This window comes from Saccopteryx bilineata, chromosome 4, assembly GCF_036850765.1.
Source record: "Saccopteryx bilineata isolate mSacBil1 chromosome 4, mSacBil1_pri_phased_curated, whole genome shotgun sequence".
Lineage (NCBI taxonomy): Eukaryota > Metazoa > Chordata > Mammalia > Chiroptera > Emballonuridae > Saccopteryx > Saccopteryx bilineata.
In genome coordinates, this window is record NC_089493.1 from 264,911,634 (window position 1) to 264,937,391 (window position 25,758).

The 25,758-nt window shown below is 57.3% G+C and overlaps 1 protein-coding gene across 2 annotated transcripts; it reads left to right on the top strand.

Annotated features, from left to right (window-relative positions):
- The first annotated feature begins 10 nt into the window (after window positions 1-10).
- On the top strand, window positions 11-23,976 carry SH2B2 (SH2B adaptor protein 2). 2 transcript variants are annotated; one of them, XM_066274470.1, is made up of 9 exons: window positions 11-267; window positions 10,433-11,175; window positions 15,169-15,270; window positions 17,276-17,367; window positions 18,656-18,747; window positions 18,860-19,021; window positions 19,524-19,732; window positions 22,850-23,021; window positions 23,462-23,976. In XM_066274470.1, the coding sequence occupies exons 2-9, from the start codon at window positions 10,462-10,464 to the stop codon at window positions 23,815-23,817; spliced, it is 1,899 nt and encodes a 632-aa protein (XP_066130567.1). In that variant the 5' UTR covers window positions 11-267; window positions 10,433-10,461; the 3' UTR covers window positions 23,818-23,976. The 2 variants fall into 2 exon arrangements, with proteins under 2 accessions (XP_066130567.1, XP_066130568.1); XM_066274471.1 differs by having other exon boundaries at window positions 163-263.
- The last annotated feature ends 1,782 nt before the right edge of the window (window positions 23,977-25,758 follow it).

The window sequence follows — 25,758 nt, forward strand, 5'->3', positions numbered from 1 at the left end:
GAGCGGGCGGGGTGCGCGCCGCGCGGAGCTAGGCTCTCAGAGTCCGGGGCTTGGCCGCCTGGAGATCCGAGCTCGGGCCGCGCCGGGCCCGCGAGGAACGCACGAGCCTTCGAGGTTGCGGACAAGGGAGAGAGAAGCTGCAGCCAACGCCAGCTCTCGCCCGGAGGAAGCACAGATTCGCCGCAAGCCATGAGCCACCGGGCCCCAAGAGCCCGGCAGCGCTTCGCGGGCGCTCCGGCCCGCCCGGCCGCAGCTGCGCGCCTGTAGGTACGGCCTGCTTGTCCTCAGTTCCCTCGTCTCTTAGTGCATCACCCTGGACCCCATCCGTGTGTGTGCGCACCGCTGCCCGGAGGAGCGCGCCCGCAAGCGCCCCAGTCCGCGCGTGTCGTCTTTGTGTGCGCGGGTGGGAGGGAGCGCGATGGAGGAGATGCGTCCCCTGCGGAGATCGGCTCCCCGACCCCCATCCCGGACCGAGCGGGAGTAAGGGGAGGGGCCGAGGCGCCTCCGGAGCAGCTGCGTCTTCGTCCTTTCCTAGGGCCAATGGCCAGCGGTAGGACGTACGCAGCGGGCCCCCTAAAAGAGGGGTTCCTGTCTGGGGCAGAGGGGCGCCCAGTCTTTTTCCTAGGCGGGGAGGGCGAAAGGGTGCGGAGGGCCATGGGAGGGACGCTATTCAGACCACAGTTGCCGAGCCGGCACGCCCTTTATTCGGCCCAGTCCTTGTTTCTCATGGTCACCATTCTCGACCCGCCCACCCCGGCAGCTCTCCGGCAGCCCTGGATAGTGGAGAGAACCGCTGAGGGTGCCCGAAAGGCCGGCGCCTTTAAGAAGGGGCGGGTTCGTGCCCTCCATTCAGGCCTTTCGGCCTTAGCCATTGAGGAACCTGAGAGCAGCACGGGGCCCCGGAACGGCGCCAGTCCATCGGGCCAAGGCCAGGCAGAGACAGGGACCCCGTCCGGGCTCCCAGAAGCCCACGAAGTGAGATCTTCAGGGGGGGAAGTCATCAGTGACTGGCCCCTCGGGAGCCGCGCGGGAGTACCCGGCAGCCTCAGGAGCGACTGTGAACATGATGAACCAGAATCTGTGTTCACACGGAGCTGATGTAGGGGGGTGCCTCCGGATCTGGAGTCAAACCTGGGTTGAACCCTACCTCTGCCCGTTGAGCCTTCGTTATACTCTGTAGGATGGTGCTGCCTACATCCTAGATGGATAACCAGCAAGAGTTGCCCCCTCTAATACAGGTCACTGAGTATGAGGTGAATGAACACCTCTGGGAGGTTAGGAGGAGCAAGGGGTGGTTATCCTAAGAAGCTTTGACTGCCTCTATTGAGGGTGTGAACTGAACCCCCCCCATCTGGCCCCCACTTTGAGCAAATCTTTTTTCTCCCAGCCACCCTGCTCCATCCAGGAGGACATTGGCTGGGGACTAACCTAGAACCTTCCAGCTCCAAGAACTTTGAGAGAGGCTTGGCAGTGGAGGCAGTGTTGTTAGGCTGGTGTGGGTCTGAGCATTTGTGGGGGTCTCAGAGGCAGTTTTCCACAGCTGCTTCCTTCTACTCCTCTCACCCTCTATAGAGCATGAGTGGTAGTGGGCAAGTGATTCTGACACGGGTTAGTTGAATGGTTCTACGTAATGGAGGGTTAATGCATTTCTTCTTAACCTTATTTTGAAAAATCTGTCTAAAGTTTCTAAACCCTTCTCCCTACTTAGTAGGTCTCCTGGGAAGAACCTCCTACACTCACACCCAAGGTTGGCCTTCCCCAGGGAGTGTTGGAGGTGAGACCTCCTCCCAGCCAGGTGGAACCTGGGCCCCCCAAGGCTGAGTGTTTGGTTTCAAGCTGACTCCCTCCAGGCTAAGGGCATCATGCTGTCTCTCATGTAATTTGCACAACAACCCTGTGGGTTTTGTGCTAATATTTTAGAGAAGGAAGGAGATTCAAGGAGGTGAAATGACTTGCCCAAAGTCGCTCAACCAGCAAGCCAGGCTTCCAAACCACTTCTCTCTGACAAAAGCCTGGTTCTTACCTCTTCACTCTCTACTTATCCTGGGTTGCAGGGAATTAGCAGTTTAGGTGCTTCGGGCCTCCTGGATGCTGTCCCCTTAGTGTTTTGGTACACTGGCCCAGTCTTGGAGCCTGCCTCAGTTCCTGCTCCTTACTGTCCACATAGGACTGGAAGAGTGGTGGCAACTTGAGAGTCTACGGAAGTTTCTCTCCCCCCACCCTCGCCTATTTGGGTCTGTTTTTATGGCTGTGCTCTGTCCCAGGGGAGAGCAGGTGTGACCTCTCAACATCTGAAAGAGGTCACAGCCGCACCTGTTTGAGCAGAGTGAGACAGGGCATCAGTGTGTAGGAGGGAGTACAGCATCTTTTGGCTCCTCTAGGTGAAGGGGGGTTTGGGCTCCATTTTCCACATACTTTTGATCCTGGGTCCTGTGCTGGTTACAACACCCAGCTGGGGACTCATGGTCTGGTGAAGACAGATCATAGCAATGTGGTGTTGTAGAGGGGCAGGTGGGCTAAGTGTAGGCAGGTACAGGATAAAGGAAGCATTCCCAAGGCCTCTCTGTGGGCTCAGGGCATGCCAACTACTGGGGCAGAGAAGTGAAGCAGGTGGGGTAATGCCAGGCTGGGAGCTAAGACTTAGCTGAGGACAAACAGGGACTGAAGGAATAGAATGTATTAGAACTTGCGTGTGGTGAGTTTGAGGTGCTAGATATTAGTCAGACAGGGAGTTCGTTGCTCAGAGGAAGGCCAGCATCTACAGTACCCAGAGTTCTGGGATACTCAGAACTGAGGGGGAGGCATGGTGTCATGAAAAAGGCAGAAGGCAGACTGGTGGGCTGAGTGGTAGGGGTTAAGGGTGGCATCCTACAAGTTTAGGGGACTGAGTCAGGGGCCAGGGAGGTCTGGGAAGGGTATGAATCAGGGCCAAGGTAAGATTCCTGACACCAGGAGAAAGGGAGAAACTGCAAGGCTCAGGCCAAGGCTAGAGAGGGGGTGCCTCTGCTCTGCAACCCCAGGGGGGAGGGCAAGACCAGCGCCACTGGAGCCATGCCAGCCTGCTCTCCATCTTCACAGCCTCTCCAGGAACTGTCCAGCACCAGGTGCTCCTGAACGAAGATAAGCTCCTCCTAAGCCCCTAGGGCCTAGGGCCTAGGCCCTGGTGTAGTTTATTGTCCTGAGCCCCACTCTCTGCTTATTTGACATCTAATTCCTGCAGGGCCCAGCTCTGGATTTTCCTGTACTCTAGCCTGTCAGGGTGCCCCCTCCTCTCAGGGTGGGCATCTCCATTCCTGAGTCAGGGCCTAGGTAACCCAACTGTGCCCTTGTAGGAAGAGCTCTCCAACACCCTACTGGGAGTAGCATCTGCTACCAAAAGGGGCAGATCTGCCCTGGTCAATTAGCTCAGTGGTAGAGCACTCGGATGTCCCAGGTTCAATTCCTGTCAGGGCACACAGGAGAGGTGCCCATCTTCTTCTCCACCTTTCCTCCTCTCACTTCTCTATATCTCTCCCCCCACCCCTATAGCCATGGCTTGATTAGAGTGAGTTGGCCCTGGGAGCTGAGGATGACTCTATGGCCTCTACCTCAGGCACTGAGAAGAGCTCTGTTGCTGAGTAACAGAGCAACACCCCAAATGGGCAAAGCATCACCCCCTAGTGGGCTTGCTGGGTAGATCCCAGTCAGGGTGTGTGCAGGAATCTGTGTCTGCCTCCCCTCCTGAATAAAAAAAAAGAAAAGAAAAGAAAGGGGAAGATCTGAACTTGGTTACACATTCCTTCCTCATCTCTCTGTGACCCTGGAACTACCATAGCTCCTGGTACATAGCGGGAGCTCAGTATAAATTCAGTGAATGATGGGCCTGTTACCTCCCTGGCCAGAATCCTCTCTTCCTGGCAAGGAAGATGTGAAAGGAAGGTTTTAAGTAGGGGCATAGCCCAATTAGATGTGGGTTCCAGAAAGATGGCTCTGGCTACACTATGGAACCAGGATATGCCAGGTGATGAGGGGACAATGGAAGCAGGGAGGAGGCCTTTGCCACCACCTGCCCAGAGTAGTGGGAGAAAAAGGGAATGCTAGACATTTAGGAAAACTAGAAGCAGAGAAACTTTATTTTTAAACAAATTCCTTATTTAATCCTCATGTTAGCACTTTGATAATAGTTTGTGCTGGTATTACTCCCTTTTTTAGCAGATGAGGAAACTGAAGCCCCAGGAGGCCAAGTCACTTACCCACAGTGACACAGCTAGGAAGCAGAGGAGCTGAGATTCAAACCTAGGAAGTCTGGCTCCAGAGCTCAGGTTTTTAACACCGTACTGTATCAAATGACCAGATGTGGAGTTAGGGAGATGCCAGGCAGCAGGGTCCCTGTGGTGGGAACATCTGTTGGATACAGCTATGGGCCTCCATTAGACTGGAGGTTGGCAGGTCTGAGCTAGCCGGGCCTGTTAAGGTTTGGAGTGTCAGTGAAAGCAAGGAAGCTCTATAGAAGGTCTTCCACTCCCCCACAGAGACAAAGGCTGGGGGTTGTGTGAAAGGTGTGAGGGTGCACTGGGCACAGAGCTGCTCTGCTGGCTTTTAGCAGCTGCCTCCCAACGATGGTCTTCATGCTTCTCCGCACAGGGCGCTGGACCATGAAGCAATCTGTGTGGGAGAGCAGAATGGTCCCACTTTACAGCTATGGAGACTGATGCTCAGCAGAGCCAGAACCATCAGAGTGCCCCCTCCCACTCACCCATACAGAGGCAAAGGGCTCTTAATCTGCACCTGTCCCAGTCACTAGTCAGTGTCCTCCCACACCCACTCTACAGCAAAGTCCCAGCAGGTTCAAGGGTGTTAGACCAGAATCATGCCTACTTCTGGGTCGAGGGGTGAGCACAGAGATTCTGTGTAGGAAGGGTCGGGGAATTCCAGCCACACACCTCACTCTCCCAGGAGGCCTTGGTTCAGAACCTGCCTAGTGGGTACACTATGGGGGAAGGGCAGTAAGGTGGGGAGTAGACTTGAGAACCAGCAGCCAAGTAGCCACTAGTGAAACAGGGAGTGTGCTACCCTGTGTACTCTGTGCCTCCATCTGCAGGGGAGAGATACAGGCAGCCAGTGGGCAGAAGGCACTCCTGACTGATGGAACAACCTGCCCAAAGGTTGTCTGTGTCCTGCAGGGACAGAGGGGCAGAATGGGGGCTGGAGAGGACTGTCCCACGGAGGCCAGGAGGACAGCTGAAAGAACAGCAGGATGGAGGATGGAAGGAGCCTTGTAAATTGCAGAGCTGGACTGGCCAGGCCAGGCCAGTGGTCCTGAGAAGCCCAGAGGAGAAAACATCAGTGGGCATAGTTAGCTCCTGCTCCCCAGATGCAGGGAAGAGCTAAGTGAGGCCATGTCTCCTCTCCTTGCATTGGGAGACATGGCCTCAATGTCCCCAATTGAGGACTGGGGCCTCTTCTTAGGGGGCCAGAAGAGGCCCCAGTTTCCCCATCATGAGTGGTTTATGGGGAGTTGGTACTCCAGCCAGAGCAGAGCATCCTTAGTTCTGACACTCACCACTCCTTTCTGCACTTGGTTTTGTGGTATCTTTCTGAGCACCAAGCTGTGTGAGGCGCAGGAGAAGGGGTAGGGCAGGGCTTGGTGGTGGAAGGTACTGCCCAGGTCCTACCTGGGGGCAGCCTTTCAGAGTGCTGCTATTCTGCACTGCTGGGCCTCCTTCCGGTCCTTGGGGTCAGTTGCCTCCTCTGGTGGGGAGGACGGCTCCAGCTGGGGCTCCCTGGAAACAGGGCTGCGGGGGAGAGGGGGGAGGCCTGCGGGTGTGCGCCAGGCTGTCCCGCCCCTGAGGCAACCACCCTTTATGTGGTGGATCGATTGGTCGTCTGCGCATTAGCGGGGGCGGCTAAGAGGCCTCATCAATATTTGAAGGACTGACCTGGCCTTGGGATCCGGAACTACGTGCTGCGGGGGTTGACAACTGGTCTTCTTTTTCTTTTCCAATTGTCAGCGCTATTTTTACCACCGGAAGGCCAGCCGCCCCCTCTCCCAGGCCTCTACTAGTGTCGGAGTGGAGGAGGGTCTCCTGTCTGGGCTCCTGGCAGATAGGAGAGTTCATGGCTTGGAAAGGCCACAGGCAGAGACTCTATCAGGCTTCCCCAGCCCCCCTCTCTGAAGCCCCATCCCGTCCGCTCCAGCCTGACAAGCCAGAAGCCTTTCTGGCTTCTTTTTTTCCAGGAGAAGCCAGAAAGCTTAGCTGAACCTCAGAAAAACTCTCTGGTGATGATGCTGGGAAGGTGGTCAGCCCACCCAAGACCCCTGGGGAATAGCACCTGATGCCCAGACCCCAAGAGCTCCCTTTTGTCTCCAGCCTGAACCCTCAGAGAAACCTGTGAAAGTGAGATATGGCCCCCTGCCTGCCCCTGGTCTCAGTGGAGGGACAGGAGGGCCCCAGTCTGAAGTGTTCAAGGGCTGTCACAGTCAGGGGCCCTTAGAGGCCACTGCTCCAGCATCCCATTTTATTGTTGGGGAGCCAGGGCCTGGGGGGACCCAGTTCTGGCCGAGGCAGAGCCCAGAGCTCCCCTTGCCCCATCCTGCACTGTCCTGCCCTAACTCACAGGCCTCCTCTGGCTCCCTGAGTCTGTAGGAAGAGGTGATCGCCCAGAAAGCAGGGGAGTCAGGCCTTGAGCCCAGGTCAGGCAAGGTCCCTGCACTTGGTCTCACCTCTGTTCTGGCCCACAGCACACCCTTGCCCCTGCTGGGTCTGAGCGCTCTTCCATATGGATTGTGTAACCTCCCCTTTGCAGATAGGCATGTCTGGGATGTGGCCCAGGTTGGACCCAGGGGACACTGAGGGCTGCTGTGCTGGGCATCAGGCCTAGAGATTGCTGGCCAGTTGGCAAGGGTGGTGAGGAAGGACCAACCTCCCAGTGCCTCCCAGGCCAGTCCCTGACTAGGACATGGCCATAGCCACCATATCCTTGGCAGGTTCCTCTATGAGTGCCACCCCTACCTCCATTGAGGGCAAGCTGGGCCTCCCCTGTGAGAGCCTCTGCCTGGGGCCTTGCTTTTCTATTCTCCCCTACCCCTTGCCAGAAATATTGTCAGTCAGCCGGAAGAGCAGGGAGGAACAGGGATTAATGCCAGAGGATGAGGAACTGAGATTGACTTCTTCCCTGTCCCTACCTTCCCCATGTGGGAACGAAACTATGTCAAACAGGGACATCCACGCTTGATGCTGGTTCCAGTGCAAGCACTTCCCAGGTCGCTAGGTCACCCAGTCTGACCTGCCTGGTGTTCTCAGTGGAATGAGAGAAAAGTGGCCACTTTGGGAAACTCTGCCCTGTTGGGTAAATGGGTGGGCTTGGAGCTTGGAGACAGGCTCTCATAGACTTACCTTCAGGGCAGGGTGAGGCCGCGGCTCTCTACCCTCTCTGGCAGCCTTGGTGGTGGTGGCAGGTGCATTTCTGCCACCATCTCCATTCCTGGCATGACTCAGGCCTGCCTTCTGTCCCCAGAGAGTGCCTGTGCCAGACTAGGGGCAGAGACGTGGAAACATACCCTGAAATTGCCACTTGCTAGAGGGATGCATAGGGTGAGACTGTGGGAGTTCAGAGAAGACCCTCATGCCACCTGGCAGGGAAGGCGGAGGAAGGTCGGGGAAGGCTTCCTGGAGGAAGTAGACCTGTATTAATTATTGAAGGTTGAGTAGGATTTAGCCAAATGAAGAAAGGAGGAGGAGGAGGGTATTAAATAGGCCCACCATGAGCCAAGCTCATGGATGCCTCAGCCCCCATTGTCCCCAACCCCCCCTCCCCCATGTCCTGATAAGTCAGCCCCCAAGATAATACTCAGGCCTGCAGGGAGGGTACTCCTCATCTCCTTCGAGGCATAAAGCCCAAGGAGGCCCCACCTCCTCCAGGAAATCTTACTAGTTCCCTGTTGCCTTCTCCTCCGATACCAGGGCAGGAATCTGAGGAAACCTGCTGGTTTGGAAAACCGTCCCCTGCTAAGTGGCCTCAAGTGGCCTGTTTCTTCCCTGGGGCTGTCCTGTGGTTATTGACTGTAGATTAATGACTAAGGTTGCCCCAAGGTGAGAGGGAATTCCCACAGTGCTCTATGACCCAGAGGCCCTGCACATGATCTCACAGAAGTGGGGCAGCTATTTTTACCTGGCTTTAATTACAGAGTTTGGATCTCAGAGGAAAGTTGAGATGGTACTCCCAAGAGCTGCAAGGGTCATGCCAGGAAATATGGGATCCTGAGAGGGCTGCTGAGGACGTGACCCTCTGCCTCAGTTCACCTAACAATGGGCTGGCTACCTCAGGCTTCCCAAGACAGGGCAGGACCTCATCACCCCTCTTATTCTCAATTGGTAAACTCACCCTAGCCTTAGGAGAGGGTTGCATAAAAACCGTGGGCTGTGCCTATGCCCCCTCGGGTGTGGCCACACTGGGGGACAAGGAGGCAAAGCCCCAAAATACCAGGTAGTTTGGCAATCCAGAGTGATGAGGGACAGGGTAGGCCTAGGAATAAGGAGTGGGAAGCTGAGGTGAGAAGACAGCTGGGATTCCTGGACTGGAGCCTCTTCAAGAGGTCAGATGTGGATGGACACTCCGAAGGGGAGGGGGAATAACCAGTTCATCGTGCAGGCCACTGTGATGGAAAGAATTCTGAGGAGACCGTGCCTTCAATGCCAGTATGAAATAATAGTCATACTTGATCCACACTAAGAGATGACCCCCAAGTCCTAAAGTCAGTGTAAGAATCCCAGACCTGCCTGACCTGTGGTGGCACAGTGGATAAAGCGTCAACCTGGAATGCTGAGGTTGCCGGTTTGAAACCCTGGGCTTGCCCAGTCAAGGCACATATGGGAGTTGATGCTTCCTGCTCCTCCCCCTCCTCTCTCTCCCCCCTTCTCTAAAATGAATAAATAAAATCTTTAAAAAAAAAAAAAAAAAAGAATCCCAGGCCTGTCACTAACAAGCTCTATGTCCCCAGGCCCCAGATAAGAGCTTATGTGGTGACAGCTGTGACATGCCCAATATGCCAAACACATTCACTTGTTCATTTATTTAGTCATTCATTCACTGTGTACAGAGTGCCTGCCATGTGCCAAGCACTGGAGACACAAAGCCACTTATAAGGCTACTAAGATACCTGCCTTATGGAGCTGGCAAGCTCAAGGAAAGTGTATGGTGGAGGGAGGGAGGGGAAAACAGCCGAGGAAGTGAATACACGGTAGTCAGAGGGGCGTAAACACTGGAGAAAGGTAAACAGGAAAAGGGCAGGAGATGCTGATGCCGGCGCTGGGTGCAGTGGGGGCATTTCTTATTCTCAGAGTCTTGATCAGGGAAGGTTATCAGACAAGACAGTATTGGAGCAGAAACCTGAAGGAGGTGAGAACGTGGAGGAAAGAACATTCCAGGGAAATGAAAAGGTCCCGAGGTGGGAATATGACTGGTTTGCAAAGACAAGCAGGCAGGTGCAGCCAGAGCAGAATGGGCGGGAAGAGCAGTGGAGGTAAGCTCAGAGGTAAATGGCGGCATATCGCGTGCAGGGGTCCCCAAACTTTTTACACAGAGGGCCAGTTCACTGTCCCTCAGACCATTGGAGGGCCACCACATACAGTGCTCCTCTCACTGACCACCAATGAAAGAGGTGCCCCTTCCGGAAGTGCGGCGGGGTCTGGATAAATGGCCTCAGGGGGCCACATGTGACCCATGGGCCATAGTTTGGGGACGCCTGGAAGGCCTTCAGGGCCAGGGGCAGGACTTCGGCTTTTACTCTAAGTGGAAGAGGAGCTATTGCAGGGTTTTGAGTAGGGGGAGAGACCTACCAGTTTTATATTTTAGAAATGATGACTAGGTTCCTGAGCGGGGACAGACTAGAGTGAGGTCAGTTTCAGGGGATCCAGTGAAGAGGCGGCTAAAGTACTTCCTACAAGAGAAGAGGTCATGTGGGTTCCTGGACAGCAACCAGGGTGCAATAAGTGGCGGAGGAGGGGTTGGATTCCCGGCATATTTCAAAAGTACAGCCCAGTGGATTGCACATGACTTCTTGTCCAGGGGTATTTGGGGACCCTCAGAAGAGATTACTTGGGGAAATGAGGTCACTGGAGGCTCATGAGGGCCCCACATCAAGGCACGTTGTCTTCTGAGCCTCCTTTGGCTGCCCAGAAATGACCTTGGGATTCCCTGACGGAAACCACTATTTGAAGAGACAGTGAATGGGGGCTCCCCTCCCGCAGACTCCACCCCCTACCTCTTTGGTGGTCCTCTTCACATATTGGTGCTGCTCAGAAAGGCTGCATGTTGTAGAACCCCGCACCCCACCCCCCAAACACACAGACAGACAGCCCCAAGGAGCTCTGGGAGAGCAGGGCCAGAGAGAGGACAGATGGGCGCTCTGGTCAGCAGTCACAAAGTCACCGTGAGCTCTTCTCACCCGCAGCTGCAGAGGGCTGCGATGGGACGGAAGCCATGAATGGTGCCGCCTCTGGCCCCGCCACCGCTGCCGCCTCGGTCCCGGTCCCGGTTCCGGTCCCGGACTGGCGGCAGTTCTGCGAGCTGCATGCGCAGGCGGCCGCCGTGGACTTCGCACACAAGTTCTGCCGCTTCCTGCGGGACAACCCAGCCTACAACACACCAGACGCCGGGGCCTCCTTCTCCCGCCACTTTGCTTCCAATTTCCTGGACGTCTTCAGCGAGGAGGTGCGCCGCGTGCTGGTGGCAGGGGTGGCCGATCACCCTGACCCCATGGAGCCTGAGCCAGCAGCGCTCAAAGTGGCGTCGTGTGGCCACTCACGGAGCTCTGAGGATGTGTCGGTGCATGCGGCGGCCAAGGCCCGTGTACGCAAAGGCTTCTCGCTGCGCAACATGAGCCTGTGCGTGGTGGACGGCATGCGTGACATGTGGCACCGGCGTGCCTCTCCTGAGCCAGATGCCACCCCTCGGGTTACCGAGTCCCCGGCCGAGCCTCGCGACAAGTGGACACGACGCTTGCGGCTGTCGCGGGCGCTGGCGGCCAAGGTGGAACTGGTGGACATCCAGCGTGAAGGCGCACTGCGCTTCATGGTGGCGGACGATGCAGCCTCAGGCCCCGGCGGCACCGCCCAGTGGCAGAAGTGCCGCCTGCTCCTGCGTAGGGCCGTGGCAGGCGAGCGCTTCCGCCTCGAGTTCTTCGTGCCGCCCAAGGTGAGCGCCAACCCCCACCTGACGGATGGTGTAGTACCCTGAGCACAGCCAAGGGTGCCAATGCCGGTTTGTCAGGATAGAGTACTGAGTGTCAGAATCATGGGATGTGGGCCCTCTCTGCCTCTCTGGCAAGTCACCCCTCAAGCACTCTGCGCCTGTGATGTGTCAGAAGGGGTGGCTCTCTAGCTACAGGAGAGGTTCTGGGGTACTGTTCTTCGTGGCGTTGGGAAGCCTGTCTCCCTCCCTACTCTCTTCCTTCCCTGGAACCCCTGGGTGGCTGGAGCCACTCAGAGTAGAGGCCTGCGGGAGTGAGGGCAGAGAGCACCAGTGCACACTCGGACAGGGCTCCCGGGGAGGTCTGCATCTGTTCTGGTAGAAATCCGTGTATCCCCAGTTTGACTGCAGGCTACAGCTTAGCCCAGGGGTCTCAAACTCAACTCAGCATGTGGGCCGCAGAGCAAGATCACAGACGGCGGGCCGCACTAGGTCTACAAAAGGCAACTGTTACGCAGCACTTTTCTCACTCAGTTGAAAACAAAAAAAAATCAGTACAACAAGCACAATCGTACATGCAGTTTACTCAGTGTCACAAAACGACCAGAAACTGTAGTTCGCATCACAACTGCTGTTAACTAAGCTAATATCTGGCTAGGATGCTAGAGAAATGAAAAATACAAGTAGGCCCCTAGGCTTACTTAATTTTATCCAAAATATTTTGAACTTCGTGGATTAGTCTGCGGGCCGCACAAAATTGTTCGGTGGGCCGCATGCGGCCCATGGGCCACGAGTTTGAGACCCCTGGCTTAGCCCCTGCCCAGGTGGTCCCTTTTTGGCCTAGGTTTCAAAAGCTAAGCTCTAGCTGGCATTGCTGCTCACTTGAGTGCACTGTCCCTTACCGGGTCTTGGGGGCTTGCCAAAAAAGCCTTGGGAACAGCTTTGGGTCTCCAGAGTGGCAAACCTGCCTTGTCTGGAAAGTGGGAATAACTAACAATAGTGCCCGTTTTCTGAGAGCCCACTGTGTGCCCAGCCTGGTGGACAGTCTCATAGTCTCCTTCTCCTGGTTTTCCCGCAAGGTAGATGTCATGGTCTCAAGGTCACAGGAAAGAAAACGAATGCGGGGTGGGAGTTGGGAGAGGGATGAGGCCTGCCCAAAGTCACAAAATCACACCACTTGTGGGTGGCAGAGCTGGGTTAATTATACCCACCACCCCGGGGGTCCCAGGAGTAAAAGGAGTATGGAGGTGGGAGCTCCTTGTGCACTGGGAGGTTCAGAAAGGTGGGAGGTGTGCTAGTGCAGCAGATGGTGGCAGCCCCAAGAACCACTCAGGATTACCACCTACCTCTAGGCCCACTCTATCCTCAGTGCCTTTAGTCAACCTGAGTCTCCCACCTCTGTCCCCATCTCTCAGTCTGTCAGAACTCTGGGTTCCATTAGAAGGGCAGGGTATGGACTCCCTGGGGCTGGGCGCCCATGAACTGCATGAGAAGTGACTGCCCAGGAATATATTACATCCACTGTATGAAGAGCTTTCTCCCCAGGTCCTGGGACCTCCCCCACCCCAGACTTCCCAAGGGCTGTTTGCTTGCTCAGGCCCCCACTCTTAGTTCCCAAAGAGAAATCATAGACCCGGAAGCCCAACTGCGCCCCTTGTCAGACAAGGAGACCGAGGCCCGGTAAGAGGTGGGAAATGAGGTGGGGCTTGCCCAGGGTCACCCAAAGGGCAGAGGCAGAGGCCCAGGCCTTCCAGGCCTCCAGACTCTGAGTGGCAGTCACAGCTGCCTGGCTGTAAATAGCAGTGGCTGCTGCCCTCGGGGGAAGGGATGCAGCAGCTGGTGCCTTAGTTATCCCTCTGAGCCCACATTCACCACTGGCAAAGGGCAGGGTTCCTGAGGGGTCACTTCCCCAACGTCTGAGGAAGGTTTCCTCTCCCCCCAAAATCTGGCCCCCAACCCTTCTATTTTTATGCAAATGGGAAATCAGGAGTGAGCTGATGGGAGGATGGATCATATCATGCATGGTAAGAGCTCAAATCGTTTTTCAGATGTATGCCCCAGGGAGACCCTGCTGATATGCCCACTGCCTTCTAGTCCTGAGGGCCTAGCTGCACCCTGGGAGCAGAAAGCTCAGGGTGTACAGCAGGGGTCCCCAAACTAAGGCCAGCGGGGCCGCATGCGGGCCCCCTGAGGCCATTTATCCGGCCCCGCTGCACTTCCGGAAGGGGCACCTCTTTTGTTGGTGGTCAGTGACGCAGAGCAAGGCGTCACGCTCACGTACAGTACTACTTCCAGTGATGCGGGACGCACGCATCGTATCACTTGTTACGGCTAGCAGTGACAAATATGGAACCGGACATTGACCATCTCATTAGCCAAAAGCAGGCCCATAGTTCCCATTGAAATACTGGTCAGTTTGTTGATTTAAATTTACTTGTTCTTTATTTTAAATATTGTATTTGTTCCCGTTTTGTTTTCTTTACTTTAAAATAAGATATGTGCAGTGTGCATAAGGATTTGTTCATAGTTTTTTTTATAGTCCGGCCCTCCAACGGTCTGAGAGACAGTGAACTGGCCCCCTGTGTAAAAAGTTTGTGGACCCCTGGTGTACAGGCTCAGAGCCTATTTCCTGGGATCCTCTGACTTTCCTCTCACATGGCTCCATGGTCAGGTCTCTGGCCTTATTTTCCCTCAGCGCCCTGTGCCAAGCTGGCCCCCTGCCACTGTAGGAGCCACCAGGAGACCAGTATACCTCAGTGGGGTGAGCACTAGGTGCTCCAGGGGCCCCAGGGAGGTGAAGCTCAGGCTGTGTAGGTGCTCACCAAGCAGCTGGGCCCCAGGACAGGTATTTCTGGAGGCACAAGATCAGTGAGCAAAGTTCCAGAATCATAAAACATCTGTCCAGAGAAGTGGGAACAGCGGGCTGTGGCCACAGTAGGGTAAAAGGCAGCTTGGCCAGGACAGATGGGCCTCAAATGCCAGGCAGAGGAATCAGCACCTCCAGCCAGCGGGAGCCCAGCCAAAGTCTCCAGTCCAGGCATTCACTGCAGACCTCTGTCTGTTCCACTCGCCCCAGGACGGCAGCCCCTACCCCAGCGGCTGGTGCAGTGGCCTACCGTGGTCAGCCGAGGCCCTCTGTCACCACTCCAACCCTGGCCCTGTGCTCGCTGGACGGTAGCCAGTGCTGCCAGGAATTCCCATCCGCCTGCCCACCCAAAATGTAGCCCTTCCCTTTCCTCCTGAGAAAGTCCCTGTCCCAGAGCCCAAGCCCTACCAGGAATCTCAGTCTCAAGCCAGCCCCAGGGAGTCTTCGGGTCGTGGCCAGGAGCTGTGGGTCAGAGCAGGGAGGGCCAGGCGCGGAATAGCTCTCCCTGAGTCCTGCCCACTCCCCGTGGTTGAACCCCACGCTGGTCCCTTTTCCTCCCCCGGAAGCCATGGCCCTGCCCAGTTCCAGGAATCTTCTCTGAGGTCAGGGTCTCCAGAGGTATGCTCTGGAAAGTCTAGTTTGGAGGGGAAGACCGACCGGCATTTTTTTTTATAATAGCCTAGAATAAAGTAGAAAATCTTACACTCCATCACACACAGAGTAAATAATGTCTGCTGAAACATTTATCTCAGAGATATTTTTCCCTGTATCGTTGCTGGGTGCAGTGTCAAATGTACTTCTTACTATGGGTCAAAATCAAAAATGTGAAAACCACAGGTCTGGTGGGTGGAGGGACAGCCAGGCGCAGCTGACTCTGCAGGGCTCCGGGGTGGGAGACTCAGGGAGTAAGCTCTGTCCCTGACTTACTGTGTGACCATGTGGGGAGGTCCCTTTGTCTCCCAGAGACTCCTTCAACTTACCCGTCTGTGAAACGGGGATTGGAACACCTATGTGCCAGGGCTGCTATGGCATCCGAAGCTGAGGGCTGCTGTGACCTCTGGGGGGCAGGGAGGGTGGAGAGGGTTTCAGGAGGCCCTGCAGTGACTCTCACTGCCCTTCCTCTGGCCTCCCAGTCCTCCAGGCCCAAGGTCAGCATCCCTCTCTCGGCCATTATCGAGGTCCGCACCACCATGCCCCTGGAGATGCCAGAGAAGGACAACACGTTTGTGCTCAAGGTGAGTCCCACCCCTGGCCCCCCAGATCCTCTGGCTGCCCCAGGCCACCTCCCTCATGGGCAGCACAGCATGGGGCCTCTGTAGGGGGAGTGAGAATAAGGGGCCAGCAGCAGAGCAGTGGGAGGCTGGGGGGTCTTGGGACTCTACACAGATGTCAAGCACCTAGCTGGGACTTGAGTCCAGGCCTGAGATCTAGAGCTGAATGCCCCGGTTGTCACCTACTAGCTTGGGCCGCCGGTTCCTATTTCCTCCTAGGCCTAGGTGAAGCTCTTCTGAGTTTCACTTCCCTCCCCCTCCCCCCACTGGAGCCGGGACATACCCACCCTGTGGGCAGGCAGACCGGTAGCTAGCTTGCAGCAGTTAGACAAATGCTTCTGTCACAGAGCACTGGAGTGTGGAGTGTGCCCACAGAGAGCGCAGAGTCACTAAGGGTGGGTGGGGAGGCACCCTGGTGGGGCTGAGGGCAGCTCGTCCTTTTCTCAGGACCCACGTCACTGGGTGGCCTGCTCGGGTTGCTGAGGACACGGCTCTGTGCTGCCAGGGCTTTGCCCTGTGCCTTCTCAGAGGATTAGAGGCTGTTTGTGAGGCCAAGTCCCCAAGGAGACCTGGTTCCGCCCACCCAAAGCTACATGAAGCCCCCTCTTCTTCAGGCTCCTGGTTGGGTTTATGCTTTTGTTCTCCTCTATTTGTTCAGTCACGAACTCCCTTATTCATTTAGCAAGCATTTGCCAACCCCATTCCCTGAGTCACCCCAGTCTGGGGGCTGAGGACACAGCCCCTCCCTCCTGGCATTCCCTTCTGCTGGGTGAGACGGTCCAGAGCCTCACCCCCAACTGCTGAGAGTGGCCACTGGGTTGCTGATTATGCTTATGATCTCCTGAGGCAAAGGAACTCATCTGCCAGCCCCGCTCTGGGCCTCAGCTTCCCCATCTATTCAGACGGGTTGAAGGTGGTCTCCGAGGACCGTCCCAGCTCTGAGGCGCTGGGAGTCCAACAGCTGCACTGCAATTGAGGCACACAACAGGAAGCTGAGAGCACACCGCCTTGGCATCAGAGATGCTAGCGGGACTTGAAGCAAGTTACCCAGCCTCTCTGAACCTCAGTCTTCTTATCTGTAAAATAAGGAAACCATATTGCCTCCCTCCCAGGGCTGTTGGGAAGAGTTCACCAGATAATGTATGTGCAGGCTGGCACTCTGGGCCCAGCCCCCAGCAAGGCCTGTTCCCTGTGGAGGCCTCGTACCCCAGGGTATGGTCCCAGACGTAGAGTTCCAGGCAGTAAAGCCGGTGATCACCTCAGCTCAGTGTGCTGAGCAGCAGGTTCCTTGGCACAGTGGTCCCCAACCTTTTTTGGGCCACGGACCGGTTTAATGTCAGAAAATATTTTCACGAACCGGCCTTTAGGGTGGGACAGATAAATGTATCATGTGACCGAGACAAGCGTCAAGAGTGAGTCTTAGACGGATGTAACAGAGGGAATCTGGTCATTTTTAAAAAATAAAACATCAGACTTAAATATAAATAAAATGGAAATAATGTAAGTTATTTATTCTTTCTCTGCGGACCGGTACCAAATGGCCCACGGGCCGGTACCAGTCCGCAGCCCAGAGGTTGGGGACCACTGCCTTGGCAGACTTGAGGGTTGTGAGGGCCTTTCACCCCATCCCCGGGGTGCCAGCCCACCCTCTCCCAGCCCCCACGGCCTCTGAGGCTGCGTCTCCAGTGCCCGACGACCCGAGGTCAGCAGGGCTGAACATCACCCCCAGCGGTGGGCCCAGAGAGAGGGGCTGCCGAGAGGGTGGGGTGGGCTCTACCCCAGGACCTTTGCTCAGGTTTGGAGTGGTACTTGATGGTGACCCCACTGTTTTCACTGCTGCTCATACCAGTGAGCCACTGTGGGGAACAGTTAGGGTGAGCCATTGTCCCGGGGTCTAGAGCCCCCTGCTGAGGGTAGAGGAGGTTAGGGGTACTGACTACTCTCTGGACTCCTGGCACCCCTTCCCCAGGTGGAGAATGGAGCGGAGTACATACTGGAGACCATTGACTCCCTGCAGAAACACTCGTGGGTGGCTGACATCCAGGGCTGCGTGGACCCTGGGTGAGTGTGCAAGCGGCCGAGGACAGGTGGCCAGGGTGGGGGCAGCTATCTAACACTGAGCTCCAGAAGTGGGCTTTTCTCACGGCTGTGCTATCCATGTTGTTGCCGGCCATTCATCCATACCCCCAGCCCCACCTCTACCCTCAGCAGGCTTTTCGAGGCCTGCTCTGCAGGGCCAGAGCCAGGGCCTGGGGACCTAGAAGGAAATTTGGCCATGTCTGTCCTCACCTCAGGGGAGACTGAAGCCACTAGGAGCAGGGTAGTGCTCGTGGGAGCCCAAAGATACAGGGGTGGGGGACTATAAGAGAGGCCTGTAACCCATCCTGGGGCTCAGAGAAGGCATGCTGGTGGAGGTGCTCACCAGCTCCGAGGCTTAAAGAGTGAATCTGAGCCAAGCAAGGGGGGCTGAGGGTAGAGGAAGGCAGAGAGAACAGCCCAGCAAATGGAGGTATGTGTGCGCCTGGGACTTGCAGAGAAGATCAGGGCCTCTCGGTAGTAGGGTTAGAGCTGGTGAGGAGGGGACTCTGAAGAGAGCCTGAAAGCTGGTAAATCAGGGGCAGTGGGGAGCCGCGGCTGGTAGTAAGCAGAAGGCAGCTGTGGCCAGCTGTGTAAGGAAAAGCAACAGGGAGGCTGGCTGCACCATCCAGGAGGGATCCGAAGCCAGAAGTAAGAGGGGCAGGCAGACCAGCAGCAGAGCATTTGGCAATATCTCCTCTGGCTAATGGGGTGAGCCAAGCCCCAGGGGGGAGGGGCTGCTGCTTCCTAATTAACAGCTTCATTTAAGGAAGCACAATTAAAGTCCTGAGTGCCTCCCAGGCTCCCCGATCCCCCAAGTGGTTATAATCCCTCCCCTGCCACCCTCCCAGCCATCTGCTCTGCACACTTTCCCCCCAGACCCTCGAAGGTGAGCCTTGCAGTATTTTAGAGCTGGCAGGATCCCAGACACCTCGTGTCACAGATGGGGAGACGAAGGCCTAAGGCGGGGAAGGGACTTCTCCGGGCCCACCCACTGCCATGCTCTGCCACCATCTGTGGGACTCCCTGGGGTCCCAGGAGGAGGCCAGCCTTTTTGGGTTAGTGGGCAGGCATCATGTGACCTCAAGGAGCACTACCCTCACCTAGAGACCTCTTATATGGCTCAGTCACACATGGTGGCCACAGAGTAAGCTGAGGTTGTGACCGAGGGACATGGAGGCACAGGGACCTCAGGTGAGCCACAGCCTGGTTCTGTGAGCAGCTCATGGTCCAAATCCCATAGCAGAACAGTTATGCTTTGTTGCCTTCTCAGGGACAGTGAGGAAGACACAGAGCTCTCCTGTGCCCGGGGAGGCTGTCTGGCCAGCCGCGTGGCGTCCTGCAGCTGTGAGCTCCTCACGGAGGGTAGGTGGGGGCAGAGCTGGTTAGAGCGTGGAGGGCAGCGTTGGAGGGGGTGGTCACTCCGAGATGGCCAGAGAGACAGAGACGTGCTTCTTACCTGCGGCTTCTCCGTCAGTGGACCTGCCCCGGCCTCCAGAGACGACGGCCGCCGTGGTGACAGCCCCACACAGCCGAGCTCGAGATGCCATCGGCGATTCCCTGGCCCATGTACCACTGGAGACCTTCCTGGAGACCCTGGAATCCCCAGGTGGCAGCGGTGGTGACAGCAGTAACACAGGTGCAGGGGGAAGACGGCTCTCCCGCCCCTTCTTCCGGTGCCCCAGCCAGGGCCCCAGGCCCCGGGTGCCCATGGCTCCCTCCAAAGCCCTTCCTGAGCCTCAGAAGCTGTGACCGTTCACCCCGCCCGGTCCTCTGCACAGCAGCTCGGAATTCTGGCTTTTTGTAGGCCAGCCAGGAACATGACCCTTCCCACAGGCCCTGGTTTCAACAGAAAAAGCCCACAGAAGGGGTGCGAAGGGTGAGAACCAGGGGTTAGGAACAAGGAGATGTGGTCTGTTCCCACGTTCGTTGCTGACTCAGAGACTACCCCAGGTGGTCCTTTTCCTCTCGGTGTGCCTCAACTGACCTCGTACGCTTAACTAGTGGGTGGGGTCAGCTCCTGGCCTTGTTCTAGGATTATCCAAACAGCATTGTATGTGTAAAAATCCACTAAGATGTCGCACCCTTCTCTCCTGTGTGTGCCCCGCCCCCCACGCCGCTTACTCTGCCGTGCTCTCCAGGGGAGGAGGGGGCAGAGCCGGAGCCGGAGGCGGCCCCGGAGCTGGAGCTCTCCGACTACCCCTGGTTCCACGGGACACTGTCGCGGGTCAAGGCAGCTCAGCTGGTGCTGGCAGGCGGGCCCCGGAGCCATGGCCTCTTCGTGATCCGCCAGAGTGAGACTCGGCCTGGGGAGTACGTACTGACTTTCAACTTCCAAGGCAAGGCCAAGGCAAGTGTGCGGGGGGACCACTGTGCGGAGTGAACAGCTCTGCGTGCCGGGACCGGGCGGTCCTGGTCCTGAGGTCGTGCCTACTCCCCAGGAGCAAGCAGGCTCCATGGTGTAAGTTTGGCATGACTTTCCATGGGCCAGGCCTACCTCTCTGAGCCACCTGATCCCTCCCACACCTCTCCGAGGGGCTAGAAGTCTGCCCCAAATGTGGCTTCTCCGTTATCCAAGTGGCTGAGCCATCAGGAGGCCATTCCCTTCTGAGGACTTGAATTTGACCCCTAAGGATCACATAGCACTGGGGCTTCTGAGGGTCTCTACCAGGAGTCACCTCTGTGCAGGGCTGGGGTCAACCAAGGCCCTCCTGCCCCACCCACTGCCAGACAGCCCCGTTTCTTGCCTCCTCAGGTCAGTTCACCCCCTCTTCCTGGGCCCCAGCCCCAGGCTAGGCCTGTGTTCAGGTCAGGGGACATGGAAGGGAGCAACTGCACCCAGGTGGGCCCCAGAAGACCAAACAGGAGAGGAGGAGCTGGACCGAGCAGGAGGGCTGTGCTGGGTCTGGAGGGCCGGCAGAGGCTCCTGACTGTATCAGCCAGGGTAGGAGGGACCTGGGCCTGCACTGTGCAGGAGGGAGAATACCTGGGGTGAAGCAGAGGACGATGCAGACGGGGCACGGGAGGGACCTGGGCCTGCACTGTGCAGTAGAGGGAGAATACCTGGGGTGCAGCAGAGGATATGCAGACGGGGCACAGGAGGGACCTGGGCCTGCACTGTGCAGGAGGGAGAATGCCTGGGGTGCAGCAGAGGATATGCAGACGGGGCACGGGAGGGACCTGGGCCTGCACTGTGCAGTAGAGGGAGAATACCTGGGGTGCAGCAGAGGATATGCAGACGGGGCACGGGAGGGACCTGGGCCTGCACTGTGCAGGAGGGAGAATACCTGGGGTGCAGCAGAGGATATGCAGACGGGGCACGGGAGGGACCTGGGCCTGCACTGTGCAGTAGAGGGAGAATACCTGGGGTGCAGCAGAGGATATGCAGACGGGGCACGGGAGGGACCTGGGCCTGCACTGTGCAGTAGAGGGAGAATGCCTGAGGTGCAGCAGAGGATATGCAGACGGGGCACGGGAGGGACCTGGGCCTGCACTGTGCAGTAGAGGGAGAATACCTGGGGTGCAGCAGAGGATATGCAGACGGGGCACGGGAGGGACCTGGGCCTGCACTGTGCAGGAGGGAGAATACCTGGGGTGCAGCAGAGGATATGCAGACGGGGCACGGGAGGGACCTGGGCCTGCACTGTGCAGGAGGGAGAATACCTGGGGTGAAGCAGAGGATATGCAGACGGGGCACGGGAGGGACCTGGGCCTGCACTGTGCAGGAGGGAGAATGCCTGAGGTGCAGCAGAGGATATGCAGACTGGGCACGGCAACAGTGTGAAAGCACACCCAGGGAGTGGACTCGAGGAAGGGCAGTGTGTGCAAAGGAAAACATGTCCGAAAAGTCAAATGACTGGGGGGGGGGGCTATGGTGTGACCAGAATGGGCAGGAACCTCAATCCTGCCCCGCAACCCCCAATCCTGAGTTTCTGACACGGAAACAGACCCAGCCCTGGCTCTTCCCAGGACATGGTTCCCGTCAGTCCCTGCCAGAGGAGAGGGCACCCCAGCACTACTGCTTCAAGCCTGTACCAGTGGTCAGTGTCCTAACCCCCAGCTGGCCCTTCCCTAGCTGCCTGGGCCTGTGTCCTTGGCAGTGTTGTCACTTTGTGGAGGAGGCATTACTTCCCCAGGGACAGACACCTCCTTGGAAAGCAGCCGCCCTTACCAGCTCCCCTGACAACCAGGCACTTAACACCATCCCTGGCAGCCTGAACTTTGCTTCTTGGCCAGCACCACCCCAGGCAGCCTCCCTGAAGGGCCTGGATCTGACTCATGCCCCAGCCAGAGGCTAGAATGATGCCCAGCCAATCTGTGGGCATGGGGTGGAGGTGGGGAGGAAGAAGAGCTGGATGCTCCTCTCCTTTTGGGGGAAGACCTGGCATTGAACTTCTCCACCTACTGCCCTGTCACAGCAGAGTGACTGTCCAGGATAAGATAAATCAGTGGTGGGGTACGGCAGGACCCCCAGCCTCCTGCTTGCACTCCTCTGGCCACTGAGACAGCTCTTTCTACCTTCAGATAATAAATGTCTGAAAGGTTTTGCCAAAGATTGAGATGCACCCACCTTGCTTTGGGCTCTGCCCTGGGCTAAAGCCCTGCCCTGGGTGCCGTTAATGCTCCCAGGTTTGCTCACACTGTTCTGGCCCTGCTGATTGGCAGATTTAATGCTCCCCAGGTTGCTCACACTGTTCTGGCCCTGCTGATTGGCAGATTTAATGCTCCCCAGGTTTGCTCACACTGTTCTGGCCCTGCTAATTGGCAGATTTACTCCTGGAACCACCCCTACCTCCTGGGCTTCTGTCTTTATGGAGGTGGCTAGACCAGCCCCCCTCCTGGACTTGAGGCCATGTGCATACCCTGAAACCCTCCTACCACCTCCCCTCTTCCTCTTGTGGGATACGCATTGAGCATTAAGGCTGAAGGCAGAGACCTGTGGCTCCTCGCCCTGCGGCATCTGCCCTGTGCGGGCCCCGTGCTCCAGGTGCCGCCACTGCAGCACAGTTGAGGGGCACATACAACTACTCCTGCCAGCCAGCCTCGGTGGTTTCCGATCCTCTGGGCTCTGGGTCTGTGGGCAGACTGGGAGAATCACAAACATGAGTTCTATGCCATGTGACTATGGGTGAAACTCTCCCTCCCTGTGCCTCAGTTTCCTCATCTCTAATATGGCAGCTGTAATCTCTACCTTACAGGGCTTTTGGAAACTAGAGATAGGGAGTGTGAGGAGCATGATGTGAGTGCTCAACTTAGGGACAAATGTCTGCTCCCTTCAGTTCCAGCCTGGCTCTGTTGCTCCCTCATTCCCCACCCACCCCCCACCCCTGAGATGGGACTCATATGGTAGGAGCCAGCTCTGATACAGCCCCATGTGGCCTATATGAGACTTGGTCCTCCCAATGACTCCCAAGGACACTTGACAGCCCAGGACCCCAGCACTGACCGTGCCGATCTGTGCCCACAGCACCTGCGCCTGTCCCTGAATGGCCACGGGCAGTGCCATGTACAGCACCTGTGGTTCCAGTCTGTGCTTGACATGCTGCGCCACTTCCACACCCACCCCATTCCGCTGGAGTCAGGGGGCTCCGCAGACATCACCCTACGCAGCTATGTGCGTGCCCAGGGCCCCCCACCTGGTAAGATGCCCCATCTGGCAGGTGTGATGGGACTTGGGCAGCTGTAACGGATCAGGGCCATCAGGAGGGGGCGTGGCCTGTCCTGAGTGATTCCGGGCAGGGGGAAGGGGTGCTCAGAGGCAGCATGGAGACATTCCCCTAGACACAGGTGGGACTCTGCACTGAGCTGTGGAGGAAGGGAGTGTTGGCGGGATGAGTAAGGGTGTCCAGCACACGCGGGTGGAGCACCATGTGTGTGTGCATTGCGGCCTGTATCCATGATATTAATTATCTGGAGGTGAACTGGAACGTGGAGGGCTGAATTCGGGTCCTGGCTTCCTGTGTGATCCCAGGCCACTCCATTCCTCTGGGTCTTTGGTCCCAGTATACCACGCTGGTGCTGGGGAAAGTGGGAGTTAGGGAACCCAGGCTGGGCACTGACGCTCAGGGTCCTGTTGCAGACCCAGGACCCTCGCCCAGCTCCGTGCCTGCGCCTCCTGCCTGCTGGAGCGAGCCAGCAGGCCAGCACTATTTCTCCAGCCTCGCGGCCTCTTGCCCGCCCGCTTCCCCCTCGGAGGCCGGCGGCGCCTCGTCCTCTTCCGCCTCCTCGTCCTCGGCTGCGTCCCTGCCCGGAGCTCCGCGCCCCGTTGCCGCTGCCTCCACCGAGGGCCTGCTGAGCGCGCGCAGCCGCAGCAACAGCGCGGAGCGTCTGCTCGAGGCCGCCAGTGGTGCCGACGAGCCCCCTGAAGCCACGCCGCCGGGCGAGGGGGCCCGCGGCCGCACGCGGGCTGTGGAGAACCAATACTCCTTCTACTAGCCCGGCGTGGACGGCGCCAAGGCCCTGGGGCCACCCGGACCTGCAGTGCTACTGCCCACTGGTCCAGCCGTCCAGCGGACCCTGTCGGGCCCTCGTCTGGCGCTGGTGGGAAAAGCGAAGCTCTTCAATGAAGACATAAAATGTTATTAAAGAGCCTGTTTTAGGGACTGCACCTGGCTCTCCTTTCGTCCTTTTTCCTGCCCTGGCCATGGGCACCACGCCTTCTGGGACTGCAAGGGAGAAAGGGATACCACACACGGGGCACCCTGTTAAGTCCACCGTGGCCTGGTGACTGCCCCGGGCCCCCACCCAGCTTCTTCTTAGGGGACCCAGCCCCCCACTGGCGAGGAGACAACCAGCCGCACCTGAATGAGGCACAGAGATAAAGGGCTGGGAGGAAGAACAGGGCTCAGGGAAACTGCCCAGGGGATAGAGACCAAGGAGGGGCCTTTATAGTGGAACTGTGACAGGGGTTGGGGGAGGGGTGACCTGAGCAGAGGCTCGAGGAGGAGCAAGAATGATGGGTGGTGGAGGGTAGGGGGTGGAGGGAGGGAGTCCTTGGATGCAGGTACAAGGTAAAGGATAGGGAGGTCAGCCAAGTCTTGGGCCTTGAATGCCAGGATGAGGAGATGGACCCTGACTAGGAGACAGTAAGAGTGTTCTGGGCAGGTCAGTGGGGTGGTGGGGCAGGATTCCTGCACATTAACCCATTGGGGGATTGGACAGTGGGAGAGGCTGGTTTCCCAGCTTTGACCTAGAGTCAAACTTGGAAGTGGCCTAGACGGCCCTTGTACAGCCACCTTTACCTCTGTCACTAACCCCTGCTTCCCTGCGTGTGGAGGCTCAGCTGTGGGTCCCCTGACCAGGAGTGAGTGCCGCTGCAGGGCCTGCATCTGTGATGTGCATTTCAGACCCGCAGACAGCTGATCTTCCCAGGAATGCATCTGGGCACCCACATGCCCTTCCCCCATGTAAGGACACTAGCACTCTCCATGGGCTCCCAGGGCTTTGCTGCTCCAGCTGCTGAGTCCTGACTCACAAAATGACCCAGAAGTGACTGAGCAGTGCTTCTGCTGCCACCACGGAGAGGAAGGGTACAAGGCCTGTGCTTTGGAGAGCTGCCTGTGCTCTGGGGTCTCTGCCAGGCCAAGTGCAAGGCCCATCCCATGCCACAGGAGCAGAGCGGGGTCTGGGGTGAGGCTTAGTCTGGGCAGAGGCCCAGGGGCTGGTGCAAGGTCTGTTTGGCTGCCTCTGCCTCTCAGCCAGCTGGAGGCCCCAAACATTCCCCCTCCTTCCGCAAGATGGCTGAGCTGCAGACATCACCCCAAATCTGAGACTTCATCCTTTCTCCCTCAGTGGATTTGCCCCTTGGAAGCGTCCAGGGTGGCCTCAAGGGTGGTGTCAAGATGACACCCAGAGCGTCTCATCCTTCAGTCCCTACAGTCCCTTCCTCCTGACATAGTTAGCCACTGTGGAGGTCCCTTTACCTGATGAGTGCCCAAAGCAGAAACCTAGGCATGGAAGTAGAGAAGGCACTGACAGCTGTCGCTTTGCTGAACTCTCGGGGTCCAGAGTCAGAGAGTCACCAAACCTAAGGTGACAGGCACTGTTCCTAATTGACAAGTTAAGATGAATCCGGGGAGAACAGAAGAGGAGACGATGGCCACCACCCTGGGCTCTCCCAAAGGATATTGCACTAAGACCTGGCAGCAGGAATTGCAGTGAAATGTGGGCTCCCCCCACAGTGTGGTCCCACAGCAAAACACTCAGGTCTGTCATTCGAAGTGGTGCTTCTGGAGAGCCAGATTCAGTAGGAACCCAGAGAAACCATAGCCATTGCACAAATGGCAACAGCATTTTCAGGGGGTTTCTTTGCTCCTCAGCAAGCATTTCAGGTGCCTGCTCTGTGCCAGGCCAGGCTCGTGGGTTAGCTGGGCAGGC

Coding starts and splice junctions, on each gene's coding strand:
- SH2B2 (XM_066274470.1), top strand. CDS start 10,462: ATGAATGGTGCCGCCTCTGGCCCCGCCACCGCTGCCGCCTCGGTCCCG. Junction 18,748..18,859: donor CTGTGAGCTCCTCACGGAGG/GTAGGTGGGGGC, acceptor CTTCTCCGTCAG/TGGACCTGCCCCGGCCTCCA. Junction 19,022..19,523: donor TGGTGACAGCAGTAACACAG/GTGCAGGGGGAA, acceptor CGTGCTCTCCAG/GGGAGGAGGGGGCAGAGCCG.